General features: G+C 41.9%; 1 protein-coding gene across 1 annotated transcript in view; it reads right to left on the bottom strand.

Annotated features, from left to right (window-relative positions):
- Positions 1-1,475: 1,475 nt before the first annotated feature.
- Positions 1,476-21,819, bottom strand: part of foxo1a (forkhead box O1 a) — a 112,225-nt gene continuing 91,881 nt past the window's right edge. The window contains exons 2-4 of the mRNA XM_014163676.3: positions 16,624-16,818; positions 12,114-12,399; positions 1,476-10,666 (exon numbers count right to left, since the gene is read on the bottom strand). Of these exons, the coding sequence (XP_014019151.3) occupies positions 9,639-10,666; positions 12,114-12,399; positions 16,624-16,818 (1,509 nt within the window). The 3' untranslated portion in view covers positions 1,476-9,638. The remainder of the gene's footprint in view (positions 10,667-12,113; positions 12,400-16,623; positions 16,819-21,819) is intronic.

The following is a 21,819-nucleotide window of genomic DNA, read 5'->3' as shown; positions in this document are numbered from 1 at the left end:
CATCATATATATATACAGAGAAGAGAGTCAGCCCATTAATTGAACCCTGTGGCACCCCCATAGAGACTGCCAGAGGCCCGGACAACAGGCCCTCAGATTTGACACACTGAACTCTGTCGGAGAAGTAGTTGGTGAACCAGTCGAGGCAATCATTTGAGAAATCAAGGCTATTGAGTCTGCCGATAAGGATGTGGTGCTTGACAGAGTCGAAAGCCTTAGCCAGGTCAATGAATACAGCTGCACAGTACTGTTTCTTATCGATGGCGGTTAAGATATCGTTTAGGACCTTGAGCGTGGCTGAGGTGCACCCATGACCAGCTCTGAAACCAGATAGCATAGCGGAGAAGGTACGGTGGGATTCGAAATGGTCGGTGATCTGTTTGTTAACTTGGCTTTCGAAGACCTTAGAAAGGCAAGGTAGGATAGATATAGGTTGGTAGCAGTTTGGGTCAAGAGTGTCCCCCCCTTTGAAGAGGGGGATGACCGCAGCTGCTTTCCAATCTTTGGGAATCTCAGACGACACGAAAGAGAGGTTGAACAGGCTAGTAATAGGGGTTGCAACAATTTCGGCAGATAATTTTAGAAAGAAAGTGTCCGGATTGTCTATCACTTTGATGTCCTTTTTTCTCCTGTCCTTATTTTATCTTTGTTTTCTTCTGTTAACTAGATATTCTTTGTTATTCTTTGTTAACTAGCTAGCTTCTTCCAGGAGAGTCCCTAGCAACTGCTTAGCAACTGGTAAACAATTCAGCTAGCTAAGATAACTGTACAATAGTTACTTTTTCAAAAGCCTATCTTCTTTGTTTGTTGCTTGTTTTGTCTCCAATTCGGTCTTGCAGTTTTCTTTTGCTTTTTTCCAATGTACTTCACTCTAAAAACTCAAAAAAAACATGTAAATTTCAATATTTGTAGGAGCTAATTTTTTCAGCAGCTGCTGCTCAATTTGCAGCTCCAGGAATGTGTGCAATAGTCGTTTGCTTTGGCAACTGTGGTATAAGTGGGATAAACGCTTCCGTTCTGTACTTTACCTTGGAAAAATCAACAACACAAAGCTGCGTCTTTCATTATTTCCAATGTTTATCCCTGACATATATAAACTGTTACACTGTAAGTCAATATATAGCTAGCCGTTATAAGGTGTTATAAGTCAAAATATAGCTCTTATAAGGTGGTATACGTCAATATAGAGCTGTTATAAGGTGGTATAAGTCAATATAGAGCTGTTATAAGGTGGTATAAGTCAATATAGAGCTGTTATAAGGTGTTATAAGTCAATATAGAGCTGTTATAAGGTGGTCTAATTCAATATATTTGATGTTATAAGGTGGTATAAGTCAATATAGAGCTGTTATAAGGTGGTATACGTCAATATAGAGCTGTTATAAGGTGTTATAAGTCAGCATAGAGCTGTTATAAGGTGTTATAAGTCAATAAGGAGACTGACCTTTAAAGAAGACACTTCTTTGACAAAGATGTACATTTATTTGTTTTAATACATTAAAGTTGCACAAGTTATATATTCTTTTTGATTGCAAATTACACAGCACACATCCAATTTATTCCTGTACATGAGTTAAGAAATGTAACAGTTCATTTTTTTAAATATGTAATATTTTTTCTTTCTTCCTCTGTTCACGAGGAGCACTTGTTAATTATAAAATGTAAAAGTAAATAGCTTTCTATTCTTTAAATTATATAAATTGGTCCAAAATCCACCATCTAAGTAGGGATTGTCCCAGAAAGTTTCTTATTTTGAGCTTTCTTAGCTTCTCACAAGAGGTTTATAGATATATCATATATTTCCACTTAATATTTTAAGCTTTCCTACAAACCGTAGCTAAATACAAGAATAACAGTGTCAGTTTACAAAAAGCTTGGCAATATCATCTATTTTCTAAATATACTTCATTTTTTTCTCATATAACTGATTAAAACATACAATCATTCTGACAACAACATAATATACCATAATATTTCACAGCTCTATGATACAATAAAACATGTCTGTCTTCGGGCCAAATAAAGTGACAAAAATAATAGAATAGCAAAACAAATCAAAATCAAGGGATAAAATGCATAGATTGGATCATTAGGTTGAATCATTAGGTTGAATCATTAGGTTGAATCATTGGGTTGGATCATTAGGTTGAATCATTAGGTTGAATCATTAGGTTGAATCATTAGGTTGAATCATTGGGTTGGATCATTAGGTTGAATCATTAAGTTGAATCATTAGGTTTAATCATTAAGTTGAATCATTAAGTTGAATCATTAGGTTGAATCATTGGGTTGGATCATTAGGTTGAATCATTGGGTTGGCTCATTAGGTTGGATCATTAGGTTGAATCATTGGGTTGGATCATTAGGTTGAATCATTAAGTTGAATCATTAAGTTGAATCATTAAGTTGAATCATTAGGTTGAATCATTGGGTTGGATCATTAGGTTGAATCATTGGGTTGGATCATTAGGTTGGATCATTAGGTTGAATCATTGGGTTGGCTCATTAGGTTGGATCATCAGTAAATGTTTTCATTAAAATTAAAATAATTTACAGTTCTTAGTAAAGATCACAACTGTGATATGTTTTTGATCGAATTCTTTGACATTGACAAATCTTTTGATATCTATGATTTCTATCTATCTCAAATCCTGAAATGAGTGAGCGGCACAAACATACATAATATAATCAACAATATATCCATATAACTCTGTACACGTCACTTGAAATAACTGATACATATATTATCTCAATTTCAAAAGGCAGAACTTGGCTGTAGTATATGGCATGTTTGGGTGGGCAACGTATAGGCAACGTATAGGCAACATATAGTCAACGTATAGGCAACATATAGTTAACGTATAGGCAACTCATAGTCAACATATAGGCAACATATAGTTAACGTATAGGCAACTCATAGTCAACGTATAGGCAACATATAGTCAACGTATAGGAAACGTAGAGTTAGCGCATAGGAAACGTATAGGAAACGTATATTCAATGTATAGTCAACTTATAGGCAATGTATATGCAACATATAGGCAACTTATATGCAATGTATATGCAATCTATAGGCACCGTATTGGCAACAACGTCTGGCACTAATGCCTTCCAGCAGCTTCTGTAACGCCCCTCTGTATGTTTACTTCTCAAATGGCACTCTATTCCCTATATAGTTCACTACTTCTAGGGCTCTGGTCAAACGTAGTGCACTACATAGGGAATAGGCTGCCGTTTGGGGAAACACAGATGTCAGTCCCATTCTCTACATCTCTCTTGCGTCTCTCTGGCATCCCTAACTCTCTGTGTGGTTCTATGGTAAATCATGACAATAAACATTAATATTTAATAGCTTGAATATCAGTTTCCAACAAATACCTACTCGACTTCACTACCACATGACCAATGCTCTTTACTCTCAACCAATAACCAATCAGCTGTCTTCAAGTGTCAAACTTCTAACCGAGCTAATAAAACAGAGTCACATGTTGCAGATATCCTTAACCGATACAATGGAGAAGAAAAAAAAAATCACATTTGTAGTCACTGATATGCTTTGAAAGATAATCCTCGGTTTTGTATTGACACGTTGAAAAGCAACACATGACATAATCTGTGTTGTCGTTTGTACAAAGCTCAGATATTGACCAGGTCTGGATGAGCAAGAGAAGGAACTGAGATGGTGATCACACTGATCAGCTCTCATTGAATCCAGGCCCAGGCCTTATGGTAGTAACTCCAGGCCCAGGCCTTGTGGTAGTAACTCCAGGCCCAGGCCTTGTGGTAGTAACTCCAGGCCCAGGCCTTATGGTAGTAACTCCAGGCCCAGGCCTTGTGGTAGTAACTCCAGGCCCAGGCCTTATGGTAGTAACTCCAGGCCCAGGCCTTGTGGTAGTAACTCCAGGCCCAGGCCTTGTGGTAGTAACTCCAGGCCCAGGCCTTATGGTAGTAACTCCAGGCCCAGGCCTTGTGGTAGTAACTCCAGGCCCAGGCCTTATGGTAGTAACTCCAGGCCCAGGCCTTATGGTAGTAACTCCAGGCCCAGGCCTTATGGTAGTAACTCCAGGCCCAGGCCTTATGGTAGTAACTCCAGGCCCACGCCTTATGGTAGTAACTCCAGGCCCAGGCCTTGTGGTAGTAACTCCAGGCCCAGGCCTTGTGGTAGTAACTCCAGGCCCAGGCCTTGTGGTAGTTACTCCAGGCCCAGGCCTTATGGTAGTTACTCCAGGCCCAGGCCTTGTGGTAGTTACTCCAGGCCCAGGCCTTGTGGTAGTAACTCCAGGCCCAGGCCTTATGGTAGTAACTCCAGGCCCAGGCCTTATGGTAGTTACTCCAGGCCCAGGCCTTGTGGTAGTTACTCCAGGCCCAGGCCTTGTGGTAGTAACTCCAGGCCCAGGCCTTGTGGTAGTTACTCCAGGCCCAGGCCTTGTGGTAGTTACTCCAGGCCCAGGCCTTGTGGTAGTTACTCCAGGCCCAGGCCTTGTGGTAGTAACTGAGGCTTCTGACTGAGTGAACAAACCAAAGAACACAGAAACAACAAACTCAGATGTATGTATGTGTGTGTGTGTGTGTGTGTGTGTGTGTGTGTGTGTGTGTGTGTGTGTGTGTGTGTGTGTGTGTGTGTGTGTGTGTGTGTGTGTGTGTGTGTGTGTGTGTGTGTGTGTGTGTGTGTGTGTTTTTGTTTGTTTGTTTGTTTGTGCATATACAGTACCAGTCAAAAGTTTGGACACACCGACTCATTCCAGGGTTTTTCTTTATTTTGACTATTTTCTACATTGTAGAATAATAGTGAAGACATCAAAACTATGAAATAACACATATGGAATCATGTAGTAACCAAAAAAGTGTTAAACAAATCAAAATATATTTTATATTTGAGATGATTCGAAGTAGCCACCCTTTGATTTGATGACAGCTTTGCACACTTTTGGCATTCTCTCAACCAGCTTCACCTGGAATGCTTTTCCAACAGTCTTGAAGGAGTTCCCACATATGCTGAGCACTTGTTGGCTGCTTTTCCTTCACTCTGCGGTCCAACTCATCCCAAACCATCTCAATTGGGTTGAGGTCGGGTGACTGTGGAGGCCAGGTCATCTGATGCAGCACTCCATCACTCTCCTTCTTGGTTAAATAGCCCTTACACAGCCTGGAGGTGTGTTGGGTCATTGTCCTGTTGAAAAACAAATTATAGTCCCACTAGGCGCAAACCAGATGGGATGGCGTATCGCTGCAGAATGCTGTGCTTATCCATATATTTTTTATTTACATATTCTTATTCCATCACTTTAGATTTGTGTGCATTAGGTAGTTGTTGGGGTATTGTTAGATTACTTGTTAGATATTACTGCACTGTCAGAACTAGAAGCACAAGCATTTCGCTACACTCCCATTAACATCTGCTAACCATGTGTATGTGACCAATATCATTTGATTTGATTTGGTAGCCATGCTGGTTAAGTGTGCTTTGGATTCTAATTAAATCACTGACAGTGTCACCAGCAAAGCACCCTCACACTTCCTCCTCCATGCTTCACGGTGGGAACCACACATGCGGAGATCATCCGTTCACCTACTCTGCCTCTCACAAAGACATGGCGGTTGGGAACAAAAAATCTCAAATTTGGACTCAGATTTCCACCGGTCTAATGTCCATTGCTCGTGTTTCTTGGCCCAAGCAAGTGTCTTCTTCTTATTGGTGTCCTTTAGTAGTGTTTTCTTTGCAGCAATTCGACCATGAAGACCTGAATCATGCAGTCTCCTCTGAACAGTTGATGTTGAGATGTGTCTGTTACTTGAACTCTGTGAAGCATTTATTTGGGCTGCAATTTCTGAGGTTGGTAACTCTAATGAATTTATCCTCTGCAGCAGAGGTAACTCTGGGTCTTCCTTTCCTGTGACAGTCCTCATGAGAGCCAGTTTCATCATAGCGCTTGATGGTTTTTGCGACTGCACTTGAAAAAAAATTCCGGATTGGCTGACCTTCATGTCTTAAAGTAATGATGGACTGTCGTTTCTCTTTGCTTATTTGAGCTGTTCTTGATATAATATGGACTTGGTCTTTTACCAAAGAGGGTTATCTTCTGTATACCAACCCTACCTTGTCACAACACAACTGATTGGCTCAAATGCCTTAAGAAGGAAAGAAATTCCACAAATTAACTTTTAACGTGTCACACCTGTTAATTGAAATTCATTCCAGGTGATTACCTCATGAAGCTGGTTGAGAGAATGCCAAGAGTGTGCAAAGCTGTGATCAAGGCAAAGGGTGGCTACTTTGAAGAATCTAAAATATATTTTTATTTGTTTAACACTTTTTTGGTTACTACATGATTCCATATGTTGTTATTTCAAAGTTTTGTTGTCTTCACTATTATTCTACAATGTAGAAAATAGTAAAAATAAAGAAAAAGTAGGTGTGTTCAAACTTTTGACTGGTACTGTGTATATACTGTATTTATATATATTTCATTTATTTACATTAAGAAATATAATGAAAACAAACGACAGAACATTGTCTGTGGACAGTTTGAATGAGAAGCACCCTCATGAGAGAGAAGAGGTGACCGATTTCCATCCCACTTTGTGTTTGAAGTGGAACTATGACAACATCCTAAATGGAACCCTTTTCCTTATATAGTGCACTACTTTACAGGGGGAGGCGGTCAAAAGTAGTGCACTATATAGGGAATAGTGTGCAAATTCAGACACATCCTATATCACGTCCAGTTTTCTTTTTCCGATTCACAACACGTTATTTCTCCTGATTTACAATTCAACTCTGTACTGTACAGGACGTCACATGATACACGACTATACAATGACATAGTCCACATCTAATGACATGATACATGACTACACGATGACATAGTCCACATCTAATGACATGATACATGACTACACGATGACATAGTCCACATCTAATGACATGATACACGACTACACGATGACATAGTCCACATCTAATGACATGATACACGACTACACGATGACATAGTCCACATAATGACATGATACACGACTACACGATGACATAGTCCACATCTAATGACAGAACATACTGTACAATGAACCAGGCAACAAGAACACTAGTCCTGATACGGCTGTATAAACTCCAGTATAACCTGGTATTATTATGGTATCTCAAGGCATTAGACGTATACTCTATGCCATAACAATGCAGGCTACAGCCATATCAGGGCTACAAGAAAAGGTGTTTGGATGTAACAAAGTCCAGGAATCCCTAGCTAGAGAGTCCTAAGCACCCAACAGCACACACTGCCTGAGGTCAAAGATGGTTGAAATGACATCATTCCAACCAGAAATCAGGTTTGTAATGTCATTGCAACCAGGTTTGTGCAAGCTGGATGTACAGTTCATAACTTTCAACCAACCCCCTTTCTCTCACCATCAAATATCACATTACATCTATCTTCCCTCTTATCTTCCCTCTATCTTCCCTTTATCGTATCTCTATCTTCCCTCTACCTTATCTCTATCTTCCCTGTCTTATCTCTATCTTCCCTCTACCTTATCTCTATCTTCCCTGTCTTCCCTCTATCTTCCCTCTACCTTATCTCTATCTTCCCTCTACCTTATCTCTATCTTCCCTCTACCTTATCTCTATCTTCCCTGTCTTCCCTCTATCTTCCCTCTACCTTATCTCTATCTTCCCTCTACCTTCTCATGCAGTCCAAATCATTTAGCTGTGCATTCTTAGACACAAAGGCACACTGATGTCAGGTTAAGGCCTGCGTCCCAAATGGAACCCCATTCCCTTATATAGAGCCTCATGGGCCCTGGTCTAAAGTAGTACACTATATAGAGCCTCATGGGCCCTGGTCTAAAGTAGTACACTATATAGAGCCTCATGGGCCCTGGTCTAAAGTAGTACACTATATAGAGCTGTATGGGCCCTGGTCTAAAGTAGTACACTATATAGAGCCTCATGGGCCCTGGTCTAAAGTAGTACACTATATAGAGCCTCATGGGCCCTGGTCTAAAGTAGTACACTATATAGAGCCTCATGGGCCCTGGTCTGAAGTAGTACACTATATAGGGTCTAAAGTAGTACACTAAATAGGGAATAGGGTGCCAGTAGTACACTAAATATGGAATAGGGTTCCATTTGGTGTCGCAGGTCATTGATGTTCAGCCTGATGGGACAGTCAGCTGGTCTATTCAGCTAGTCATAATTATAGTGTGTGTGTGTGTGTGTGTGTGTGTGTACGGCATGTTCAGTGAACGCTGGTATGTCATCCAAGGCTTCAGTCAGAACAAGGTTCTGCATGATGATGTCATTACGTGGGTACTGATAGCAAAGTACTTTGCTGTAACTGAGATATAGTTGGCACCTGAACAGAACAGAGAAAGCACACGGTCACAGCTGTACTACCCTGCAACAACAGAGAGAAAGGCCGTTTCAGTTTGGCTCCAACGACGGTCTGGCACTTTCTTTGTATTTACACAGATAAGTTACATCAGAGGGAGAAAGAGACAGTAACAGTCCTGTCTGTCTGACTGTCTGTCTGTCTGACTGTGTGACTGTCTGACTGTCTGTCTGTCTGACTGTTGGGACCAGAAGTTACATCAGAGGGAGAAAGAGACAGTAACAGTCCTGTCTGTCTGACTGTCTGTCTGTCTGACTGTCTGACTGACTGTCTGTCTGACTGTTGGGACCAGAAGTTACATCAGAGGGAGAAAGAGACAGTAACAGTCCTGTCTGTCTGTCTGACTGTCTGTCTGTCTGACTGTCTGACTGTCTGACTGTGTGACTGTCTGACTGTCTGACTGACTGTCTGTCTGACTGTCTGTCTGACTGTCTGACTGACTGTCTGTCTGACTGTTGGGACCAGAAGTTACATCAGAGGGAGAAAGAGACAGTAACAGTCCTGTCTGTCTGTCTGACTGTCTGTCTGTCTGTCTGTCTGACTGTCTGACTGTGTGACTGTCTGTCTGTCTGACTGTCTGTCTGTCTGTCTGACTGTCTGACTGTGTGACTGTCTGTCTGTCTGACTGACTGTCTGTCTGACTGTCTGTCTGACTGCTGAGACCAGAAGTTACATCAGAGGGAGAAAGAGTTTTCATCTAAAGCAGATCAGAAGTTGGCTTCTTTACATGAACTAAAAGGTTCTGATTGGTAGAGGATGGTTGGTGAGTCACAGTCCTGTCTGACTGACTGACTGTCTGTCTGACTGTCTGACTGCTTCGACCAGAGAGAAGTCTTTTTGACCATAATATCTGTGATGACGATGATGAGGACGACAGCGATGATAACGATGACAATGATGATGGTGATGCATATCCCTGACTAGGGCACCGTTTAGAAGGACGGAAGGGATAGGGTGAAGGGGGCGTTTTTTTTTTATACTCTGCCAGTTAGTTTCCATGGTGATTCTGAGATGCTTTAAGTGTTTATGACCCTGTAATAAAAAGCAACATGTAGAAGAGGACAGATGGAAGGAAACATGGTCAGAGAGGATCCTCTGTGTGTGAGAGAGTCCGTCCTCTATTCAAACACACCACTGTGGGTGTGTGTGTTAGAGAGAGAGTGTGTGTGTGTGTGTGTGTCCGTCAGTCCACGTGTGCCTTGTGTCCTTCCATCGTGTACGTGCGTAAGAGAGTGCACGTCCATCCGTCCTCTACCCCGACACCCAGCCATGCGTGGTCGTCTTGACCCCATGGGTCGTGAACCCCTGTGAGGTCACCATGGGTTCAAAGTTGAAGTCCAGCGAGTCTCCGTCCATCAGGGTGTCGTGAAGGATGGATTCCATATCACACTCGAACCTCTCGATGGACATGTCGTCCAGATCGCTGGGCAGTTTCTCCAGGTGGTGGTGGTGATGGGGGGCGGGGGGAAGACCCAGGCCGGGACGCCCATATCCGTTAGTGTTGATGGGGCAGAACCCACCGGGCATCCCCCCTGGTCCTACATGGGTAGAGAGACCGTAGGGCACCTGCATGGGGTTCTTAACCCCCAGGCGGGTTCCGTTACCCCCTCCCCCGCTGTGGCTCAAACTGCTCAGAGACATCAGGTTGCAGCCGTTCATGGACGAGACAGAAGTGGGTGGGCTTTGGTTGTGGAGGTGAGGGTGGGTTTGGGGATGAGGGAGGCTGTGGGGGTGAGGGTGAGAATGTGGGTGGGGGTGAAGACTCCCCCCTCTTCCTCCTCCTCCTCCGTGCTGAGAGGTGTTGTATGAAGGTAGTACGCTGCTTCGTCCTGCACTAGACTGAGAGACCACCGTGTCGACCGAGGGCATCATGTCCCCGTGGGGGTCAGAGTCTGAGGTCAGGAGCTCCTTGAGGAGGCCAGCAGGACAGTTATATTGACCCAGAGATGAGGGGCTGAAGCTGGACTTGATGTCCCCCAGGGTTTGCATGGGGTTGGGGGACATGGGGGAGAGAGCATTCATCCTTGCCTGGCTGTACCGACACTTGCGGTAGTCCTGCTGCTGCTGGGGTTGTTGCTGGGGGACCATGGAGGGAGAGGAGTAGGAGGGGTAGCCCACCCCTACCCCGGGGCTGGCCTGCATTAAGGGGGAAGGGGAGTTCTGGGATGACCCTTGACCCACACCCCCTCCTCCTCCCACCTGGGTGTTCTTGGGAGAGAGGAGGTTCAGGTTATCCAGAAGGTTCTCCATAACGTTCTCTGAGCTGTGGTGATGGTGGCCTAGGGAACCGGAAGATAAGAATGTGGTCAATAACCTTTAAAGACATTGAAAAAAGAGATAAAGATCATCAGCACAGCACTAGCCTAGCACTATACTAGCTATAGCACAGCACTAGCCTAGCACTAGCACAGCAAAGCACTAGCACTAACACTAGCACTAACACTAGCACTACACTAGCACTACACTAGCTATAGCACAGCACTAGCCTAGCACTAGCACAGCACTAGCACTAACACTAACACTAGCCTAGCACTAACACCAACACTAGCACCAACACTAGCACTAACACTAGCACTAACACTAGCACTACACTAGCACTAACACTAGCACTACACTAGCACTAACACTAACACTAGCCTAGCACTAGCACTAGCACTAACACTACACTAGCTATAGCACAGCACTAGCACTAACACTAACACTACACTAACACTAGCACCTACACTAACACTACACTAGCTATAGCACAGCACTAGCACTAACACTACACTAACACTAGCACCTACACTAACACTACACTAGAACTTCACTACACTAACACTACAGTAACACTACACTACACTAACACTAACACTACACTAGCACTAACACTACACTCACTATAGCACAGCACTAGCACTGACACTACACTAACACTAGCACCTACACTAACACTAGCACTACACTAACACTATACTAACACTACACTAACACTACACTACACTATCACTACACTATCACTACACTACACTAGCACTACACTCACACTAACACTACACTAGCACTACACTAGCACTACACTCACACTAACACTAACACTAAACTAACACTAACACTACACTAACACTACACTAGCACTAACACTAACACTAACACTAACACTACACTAACACTACACTAACACTACACTAACACTAGCACTAACACTACACTAACACTAGCACTAACACTAACACTACACTACACTAACACTACACTAACATTACACTAACACTACACTAGCACTAAACTACACTACACTAGCACTAACACTACACTCACACTACACTAGCTATAGCACAGCACTAGCACTAACACTACACTAACACTAACACTACACTATACTAACACTGCACTAACACTAGCACTCACACTAGCACTAACACTACACTAACATTACACTAACACTACACTACACTAGCACTAACACTAACACTAACACTAACACTAACACTAACACTACACTAACACTAACACTAACACTACACTAACACTAACACTACACTAACACTACACTAACACTACACAACACTACCACTACACTAACACTACACAAACACTACACTAACACTACACTAACACTAACACTAACACTACACTAACACTAACACTACACTAACACTACACTAACACTAACACTACACTAACACTAGCAAGCACATTTTCTTGAGGAAATGTCCCTATGTAGTTTCTATCTGGTTTACTGACCTAGAGAACTCGCCATTTCTGACAGGCTGGGCAATGTGTTCGCCATCTTGGCCCCAGAGGATCCTGGGTAGCCCATGTGCACGTCCCCGTCTCCGAGGTCGTCCTCGGGCATGAAGGGCGAGAGGCGTCCGCTGAGCGTGCTGGCGTTGGAGGAGGTGCGCGGCCGGAAACCGCTCCAAGCATCAAAGTCATCGTTGCTGTGGGAGTTGGGGCTGCCGGGCCACTTGGAGTAGGTGCCTCCCCCTAGGATGTCTGCTCCCCCATCAGGACCACCCTGGAGAGACAACTGGAGGAGAGAGCGAGGAGAAAGCGAGGAGTGAGGACAGGAGAGAATTGAGGTGAGGGGAGAGATAGGAGAGGAGAGAGAGGGGAAAGAGGAGAGGAGAGAGATGAGAGAGAGGATAACAGATATGAAGGATATATCCACAAACTCAGTTTTTCACAATTCCTGACATTTAATCCTAGTAAAAATGCCATATTTTAGGTCAGTTTGGGTCGCCACTTTATTTTAAGAATGTGAAATGTCAGAATAATAGTAGAGAGAATGATTTATTTCAGCTTCTATTTCTTTCATCACATTCCCAGTGGGTCATAAGTTTACATACACTCAATTAGTATTTGGTAGCATTGCCTTTAAATTGTTTAACTTGGGTCAAACGTTTCGGGTAGCCTTCCACAAGCTTCCCACAATAAGTTGGGTGAATTTTGGCCCATTCCTCCTGACAGAGCTGGTGTAACTGAGTCAGGTTTGTAGGCCTCTGCTTTTTCAGTTCTGCCCACAAATTTTCTATAGGATTGAGGTCAGGGCTTTGTGATGGCCACTCCAATACCTTGACTTTGTCGTCCTTAGGCCATTTTGCCATAACTTTGGAAGTATGCTTGGGGTCAATGTCCATTCGGAAGACCCATTTGCGACCAAGCTTAACTTCTTGATTGATGTCTTGAGATGTTGCTTCAATATATCCACATAATTTTCCTACCTCATGATGCCATCTATTTTGTGAAGTGCACGAGTCCCTCCTGCAGCAAAGCACCCACACAACATGATTCTGCCACCCCCGTTCTTCACGGTTGGGATGGTGTTCTTCGGCTTGCAAGCCTCCCCCTTTTTCCTTCAAACATAATGATGGTCATTATGGCCAAACAGTTCTATTTTTGTTTCATCAGACCAGAGGACATTTCTCCAAAAAGTACGATCTTTGTCCCCATGTGCAGTTGCAAACTGTAGTCTGGCTTTTTATGGCGGTTTTGGAGCAGTGGCTTCTTCCTTGCTGAGTGGCCTTTCGGGTTATGTCGATATAGGACTCGTTTTACTGTGGATATAGATACTTTTGTACCTGTTTCCTCCAGCATCTTCACAAGGTCCTTTGCTGTTGTTCTGGGATTGATTTGCACTTTTCACACTAAAGTACGTTCATCTCTAGGAGACAGAATGCGTCTCCTTCCTGAGCGGTATGACGGCTGCGTGGTCCCATGGTGTTTATACTTGTGTACTATTGTTTGTACAGATGAACGTGGTACCTTCAGGTGTTTGGAAATTGCTCCCAAGGATGAACCAGACTTGTGGAGGTCTACAATTATTTTTCTGAGGTCTTGGCTGATTTCTTTTGATTTCCCCATGATGTCAAGCAAAGAGGCACTGAGTTTGAAGGTAGGCCTTGAAATACATCCACAGGTAAACCTCCAATTGACTCAAATTATATCAATTAGCCTATCAGAAGCTTCTAAAGCTATGACATCATTTTCTGGGATTTTCCAAGCTGTTTAAAGGCACAGTCAACTTAGTGTATGTAAACTTCTGACCCACTGGAATTGTGATACAGTGAATTATAAGTGAAATAACCTGTCTGTAAACAATTGATTAAAAATTACTTGTGTCATGCACAAAGTAGATGTCCTAACCGACTTGCCAAAACTATAGTTTGTTAACAAGAAATTTGTGGAGTGGTTGAAAAATGAGTTTTAATGACTCCAACCTAAATGTATATAAACTTCCGACTTCAACTGTAGGTATCAAATCATTAAGGCCCTCTCAAGAGACCTGGCCTGGTCAGGAAAAACTCATGGTCTGCCTATAGATACTGTATAGATACTGTATATATATGGTATAGATATAGATACTGTATAGATACAGATACTGTATGTATATATGGTATAGATATAGATACTGTGTAGATATAGATACTGTATAGATACTGTATAGATAAAGATACTGTATATATATGGTATAGATATAGATACTGTATAGATATAGATACTGTATAGATACTGTATAGATACTGTATAGATAGACACTGTATAGATATAGATACTGTATAGATGTAGATACTGTATAGATACTGTATAGATATAGATACTGTATAGATATAGATACTGTATAGATACTGTATAGATACTGTATAGATACTGTATAGATATAGATACTGTATAGATACTGTATAGATATAGATACTGTATAGATACTGTATAGATACTGTATAGATATAGATACTGTATAGATACTGTATAGATATAGATACTGTATAGATATAGATACTGTATAGATACTGTATAGATACTGTATAGATACTGTATAGATACTGTATAGATATAGATACTGTATAGATACTGTATAGATATAGATACTGTATAGATACTGTATAGATATAGATACTGTATAGATACTGTATAGATATAGATACTGTATAGATACTGTATAGATATAGATACTGTATAGATACTGTATAGATATAGATACTGTATAGATACTGTATAGATATAGATACTGTATAGATACTGTATAGATATAGATACTGTATAGATACTGTATAGATAAAGATACTGTATAGATACTGTATAGATACTGTATAGATAAAGATACTGTATAGATACTGTATAGATAAAGATACTGTATATATATGGTATAGATATAGATACTGTATAGATACTGTATAGATAATGTATAGATATAGATACTGTATAGATACTGTATAGATATAGATACTGTATAGATATAGATACTGTATAGATACTGTATAGATACTGTATAGATATAGATACTGTATAGATACTGTATAGATATAGATACTGTATAGATACTGTATAGATATAGATACTGTATAGATACTGTATAGATATAGATACTGTATAGATACTGTATAGATATAGATACTGTATAGATACTGTATAGATAAAGATACTGTATAGATACTGTATAGATACTGTATAGATAAAGATACTGTATAGATACTGTATAGATAAAGATACTGTATATATATGGTATAGATATAGATACTGTATAGATACTGTATAGATAATGTATAGATATAGATACTGTATAGATACTGTATAGATATAGATACTGTATAGATATAGATACTGTATAGATACTGTATAGATACTGCATAGATACTGTATAGATATAGATACTGTATAGATACTGTATAGATATAGATACTGTATAGATACTGTATAGATATAGATACTGTATAGATACTGTATAGATATAGATACTGTATAGATACTGTATAGATATAGATACTGTATAGATATAGATACTGTATAGATACTGTATAGATATAGATACTGTATAGATACTGTATAGATAAAGATACTGTATAGATACTGTATAGATACTGTATAGATAAAGATACTGTATAGATACTGTATAGATAAAGATACTGTATATATATGGTATAGATATAGATACTGTATAGATACTGTATAGATAATGTATAGATATAGATACTGTATAGATACTGTATAGATATAGATACTGTATAGATATAGATACTGTATAGATACTGTATAGATACTGCATAGATACTGTATAGATATAGATACTGTATAGATACTGTATAGATATAGATACTGTATAGATACTGTATAGATATAGATACTGTATAGATACTGTATAGATATAGATACTGTATAGATACTGTATAGATATAGATACTGTATAGATATAGATACTGTATAGATACTGTATAGATACTGTATAGATAAAGATACTGTATATATATGGTATAGATATAGATACTGTATAGATATAGATACTGTATAGATACTGTATAGATACTGTATAGATATAGATACTGTATAGATACTGTATAGATATAGCTACTGTATAGATACTGTATAGATACTGTATAGATACTGTATAGATATACATACTGTATAGATATAGATACTGTATAGATACAGTATAGATATAGATACTGTATAGATACTGTATAGATAGATACAGTATAGATATAGATACTTTATAGATACTGTATAGATACTGTATAGATACTGTATAGATATAAATACTGCATAGATACTGTATAGATATAGATACTGTATAGATATAGATACTGTATAGATACTGTATAGATATAGATACTGTATAGATACTGTATAGATATAGATACTGTATAGATATAGATACTGTATAGATACTGTATAGATATAGATACTGTATAGATATAGATACTTTATAGATACTGTAGGTAATATAATAAAGACATTGAACAACAGTTTATTTCTGTACCTTCTTCTTAGCAGCCCGTCCTCTGCTCTTGGCGAACTTGCTGTTGTTGTTGTCCATGGAGGCTGCTCTACGTCGAGGGGACTTCCCAGTCTTCCCTCCCTCAGGGTTTAGCATCCACCAGGAACTCTTCCCTGTCCCCTCGTTCTGCACGCGGACGAACCGACTGTGGAGGGACAGGTTGTGCCGGATAGAGTTCTGGAGAGATATGGGACAGAGAGATGAAGAGAGAGATGGAGAGAGAAGGGTGAGAATGGTTGTGACGAGTCCAGAGCTTTCCACAAAAAGAAGAAGAAAAAAAATAACCACTTCCAAAAAAGGGACAGTTTCACGGTGAGCTCAGTGTTTAGTTCATGGTATTATTCTATTAAAAAAGCTGCAGCGTTTCGACCACGTCGTCGTTGTCATAGCTTGTATTGTGATGCGGTTTGCTCTTTAAAGACCACTTGTAGGCAGCAGACAGGGGGATTGACGTAACATCCCCTTACCACTGAAATGCCATGTTGAGATGTATGACGCGGTTTTCACTGAGGCTACTTCCCAAAGTGGCACTCTATTCCCTACACAGTGCACTACTTTTGACCAGATGGGCCACAGGGTAGTAGTGCACTACAGTATATAAATAGGGAATAGAGTGCCACTAGGGACTCTTTTGTGTGCCCTTTCCTGTAACATCTCAGCATACAGGCTTAAATTCCCTCCAGCTGCCTGGCTTTATAAACCCTGCTGGAGCTGGCGAAAGACAAGGAGAGGAGAAGGTCACTACTACACCAGCTAATACCAGGTAGAGGAGAAGATCACTACTACACCGGCTAATACCAGGTAGAGGAGAAGGTCACTACTACACCGGCTAATACCAGGTAGAGGAGAAGGTCACTACTACACCAGCTAATATCAGGTAGAGGAGAAGGTCACTACTACACCAGCTAATACCAGGTAGAGGAGAAGGTCACTACTACACCAGCTAATACCAGGTAGAGGAGAAGGTCACTACTACACCGGCTAATACCAGGTAGAGGAGAAGGTCACTACTACACCGGCTAATACCAGGTAGAGGAGAAGGTCACTACTACACCAGCTAATACCAGGTAGAGGAGAAGGTCACTACTACACCGGCTAATACCAGGTAGAGGAGAAGGTCACTACTACACCGGCTAATACCAGGTAGAGGAGAAGGTCACTACTACACCGGCTAATACCAGGTAGAGGAGAAGGTCACTACTACACCGGCTAATACCAGGTAGAGGAGAAGGTCACTACTACACCAGCTAATACCAGGTAGAGGATTAGGTCACTACTACACCGGCTAATACCAGGTAGAGGAGAAGGTCACTACTACACCGGCTAATACCAGGTAGAGGAGAAGGTCACTACTACACCAGCTAATACCAGGTAGAGGAGAAGGTCACTACTACACCAGCTAATACCAGGTAGAGGAGAAGGTCACTACTACACCGGCTAATACCAGGTAGAGGAGAAGGTCACTACTACACCGGCTAATACCAGGTAGAGGAGAAGGTCACTACTACACCAGCTAATACCAGGTAGAGGAGAAGGTCACTACTACACCGGCTAATACCAGGTCGAGGAGAAGGTCACTACTACACCAGCTAATACCAGGTAGAGGAGAAGGTCACTACTACACCGGCTAATACCAGGTCGAGGAGAAGGTCACTACTACACCGGCTAATACCAGGTAGAGGAGAAGGTCACTACTACACCAGCTAATACCAGGTAGAGGAGAAGGTCACTACTACACCGGCTAATACCAGGTAGAGGAGAAGGTCACTACTACACCAGCTAATACCAGGTAGAGGAGAAGGTCACTACTACACCAGCTAATACCAGGTAGAGGAGAAGGTCACTACTACACCGGCTAATACCAGGTAGAGGAGAAGGTCACTACTACACCAGCTAATACCAGGTAGAGGAGAAGGTCACTACTACACCAGCTAATACCAGGTAGAGAAGAAGGTCACTACTACACCAGCTAATACCAGGTAGAGAAGAAGGTCACTACTACACCAGCTAATACCAGGTAGAGGAGAAGGTCACTACTACACCAGCTAATACCAGGTAGAGGAGAAGGTCACTACTACACCAGCTAATACCAGGTAGAGGAGAAGGTCACTACTACACCGGCTAATACCAGGTAGAGGAGAAGGTCACTACTACACCGGCTAATACCAGGTAGAGGAGAAGGTCACTACTACACCGGCTAATACCAGGTAGAGGAGAAGGTCACTACTACACCAGCTAATACCAGGTAGAGGAGAAGGTCACTACTACACCAGCTAATACCAGGTAGAGGAGAAGGTCACTACTACACCGGCTAATACCAGGTCGAGGAGAAGGTCACTACTACACCGGCTAATACCAGGTAGAGGAGAAGGTCACTACTACACCAGCTAATACCAGGTAGAGGAGAAGGTCACTACTACACCGGCTAATACCAGGTAGAGGAGAAGGTCACTACTACACCAGCTAATACCAGGTAGAGGAGAAGGTCACTACTACACCAGCTAATACCAGGTAGAGGAGAAGGTCACTACTACACCGGCTAATACCAGGTAGAGGAGAAGGTCACTACTACACCAGCTAATACCAGGTAGAGGAGAAGGTCACTACTACACCAGCTAATACCAGGTAGAGAAGAAGGTCACTACTACACCAGCTAATACCAGGTAGAGGAGAAGGTCACTACTACACCAGCTAATACCAGGTAGAGGAGAAGGTCACTACTACACCAGCTAATACCAGGTAGAGGAGAAGGTCACTACTACACCAGCTAATACCAGGTAGAGGAGAAGGTCACTACTACACCAGCTAATACCAGGTAGAGGAGAAGGTCACTACTACACCAGCTAATACCAGGTCGAGGAGAAGGTCACTACTACACCAGCTAATACCAGGTAGAGGAGAAGGTCACTACTACACCGGCTAATACCAGGTCGAGGAGAAGGTCACTACTACACCGGCTAATACCAGGTAGAGGAGAAGGTCACTACTACACCGGCTAATACCAGGTAGAGGAGAAGGTCACTACTACACCGGCTAATACCAGGTAGAGGAGAAGGTCACTACTACACCAGCTAATACCAGGTCGAGGAGAAGGTCACTACTACACCAGCTAATACCAGGTAGAGGAGAAGGTCACTACTACACCAGCTAATACCAGGTAGAGGAGAAGGTCACTACTACACCGGCTAATACCAGGTAGAGGAGAAGGTCACTACTACACCAGCTAATACCAGGTAGAGGAGAAGGTCACTACTACACCAGCTAATACCAGGTAGAGGAGAAGGTCACTACTACACCAGCTAATACCAGGTAGAGGAGAAGGTCACTACTACACCAGCTAATACCAGGTAGAGGAGAAGGTCACTACTACACCGGCTAATACCAGGTAGAGGAGAAGGTCACTACTACACCGGCTAATACCAGGTAGAGGAGAAGGTCACTACTACACCAGCTAATACCAGGTAGAGGAGAAGGTCACTACTACACCGGCTAATACCAGGTAGAGGAGAAGGTCACTACTACACCGGCTAATACCAGGTAGAGGAGAAGGTCACTACTACACCAGCTAATACCAGGTAGAGGAGAAGGTCACTACTACTGAGAGTAGAGGAGAAATACAGCTCTGTACTGAGCCATCTCTACAGACCATAATATTACAGCAGTACAGCTCTGTACTGAGCCATCTCTACAGACCATAATATTACAGCAGTACAGCTCTGTACTGAGCCATCTCTACAGACCATAATATTACAGCAGTACAGCTCTGTACTGAGCCATCTCTACAGACCATAATATTACAGCAGTACAGCTCTGTACTGAGCCATCTCTACAGACCATAATATTACAACATTATAGTACAGCTCTGTACTGAGCCATCTCTACAGACCATAATATTACAGTAGTACAGCTCTGTACTGAGCCATCTCTACAGACCATAATATTACAACATTATAGTACAGCTCTGTACTGAGCCATCTCTACAGACCATAATATTACAGTAGTACAGCTCTGTACTGAGCCATCTCTACAGACCATAATATTACAACATTATAGTACAGCTCTGTACTGAGCCATCTCTACAGACCATAATATTACAACATTATAGTACAGCTCTGTACGAAGCTATGTCTATACACCTCTCCTCTCTCATCAACAAAGCAGCATGATGTCTTTGATTTATGTCCTTCATAATTATAGTTGCTCTGGTTGGCGCGACTCGGGCTATAGTATGCAAGTCAGAATGGCGCCGGAGGGGAAGGCTGCCGTTTTATGGGCTCTATAACTAACTGTGCTATTTTGTTTGTTTTTTTTCGCATTGTTTGTAACTTATTTTGTACATAATGACCGAAAAGAGTGTCTGGACATCAGAACAGCGACTACTTACCTTGAATTGGACGAATAATTTTTCTTTAATGAGTCGGCCGAGAGGGATTTACTCCAGACAACCAAACAGGCCCCCATCCCCGTCATTCGCAGGAGAAAGAGACGGAGGTTTCGCGGAAGGAGATCGTCGGTATCTTGTGAGGATCCGGCGACGAGTGGCTAATCTGCCTTTGCCATCTGTACTATTGGCCGACGTACAATCGCTGGATAATAAAGTGGACGAACTGAAAGCACGTATATCCTACCAACGGGACATTAAAAACTGTAATATCTTATGTTTCAGAGAGTCGTGGCTGGTTATACACTGTATCGGCAGGATAGAACAGCGGCCTCTGGTCAGAGAAGGCGTGACGGTCTATGTATATTTGTAAACAACAGCTGGTGCACGCAAATCTAAGGAAGTCTCAAGGTTTTGCTCGCCTGAGGTAGATTATCTCATGATAACCTGTAGTAGACCACACTATCTACCTAGAGAGTTTTCATCTGTATTCTTCGAAACTTAAATCCGTTTTTCCTCATTTCTACCAGCATGTTAAATGTGCAACCAGAGGGAAAAAAAACTCTAGACCACCTTAATCCACACACAGAGACGCGTACAAAGCTCTACCTTGCACTCCATTTGAGAAATCTGACCATCATTCTATCCTCCTGATTCCTGCTTACAAGCAAAAACTAAACCAGTGACCTTGTCAATAAGAAAGTGGTCAGATGAAGCAGATGCTAAGCTACAGGACTGTTTTACTAGCACAGACTGGAATATGTTCCGGGATTCATCCTATGACATTGAGGAGTACA

This window comes from Salmo salar, chromosome 20 (assembly GCF_965601325.2).
Source record: "Salmo salar chromosome 20, fSalSal1, whole genome shotgun sequence".
NCBI classification, from domain to species: Eukaryota; Metazoa; Chordata; class Actinopteri; order Salmoniformes; family Salmonidae; genus Salmo; species Salmo salar.
Note: the sequence above shows the minus strand (reverse complement) of the source record. Positions and strands in the feature narration are given on the sequence as shown.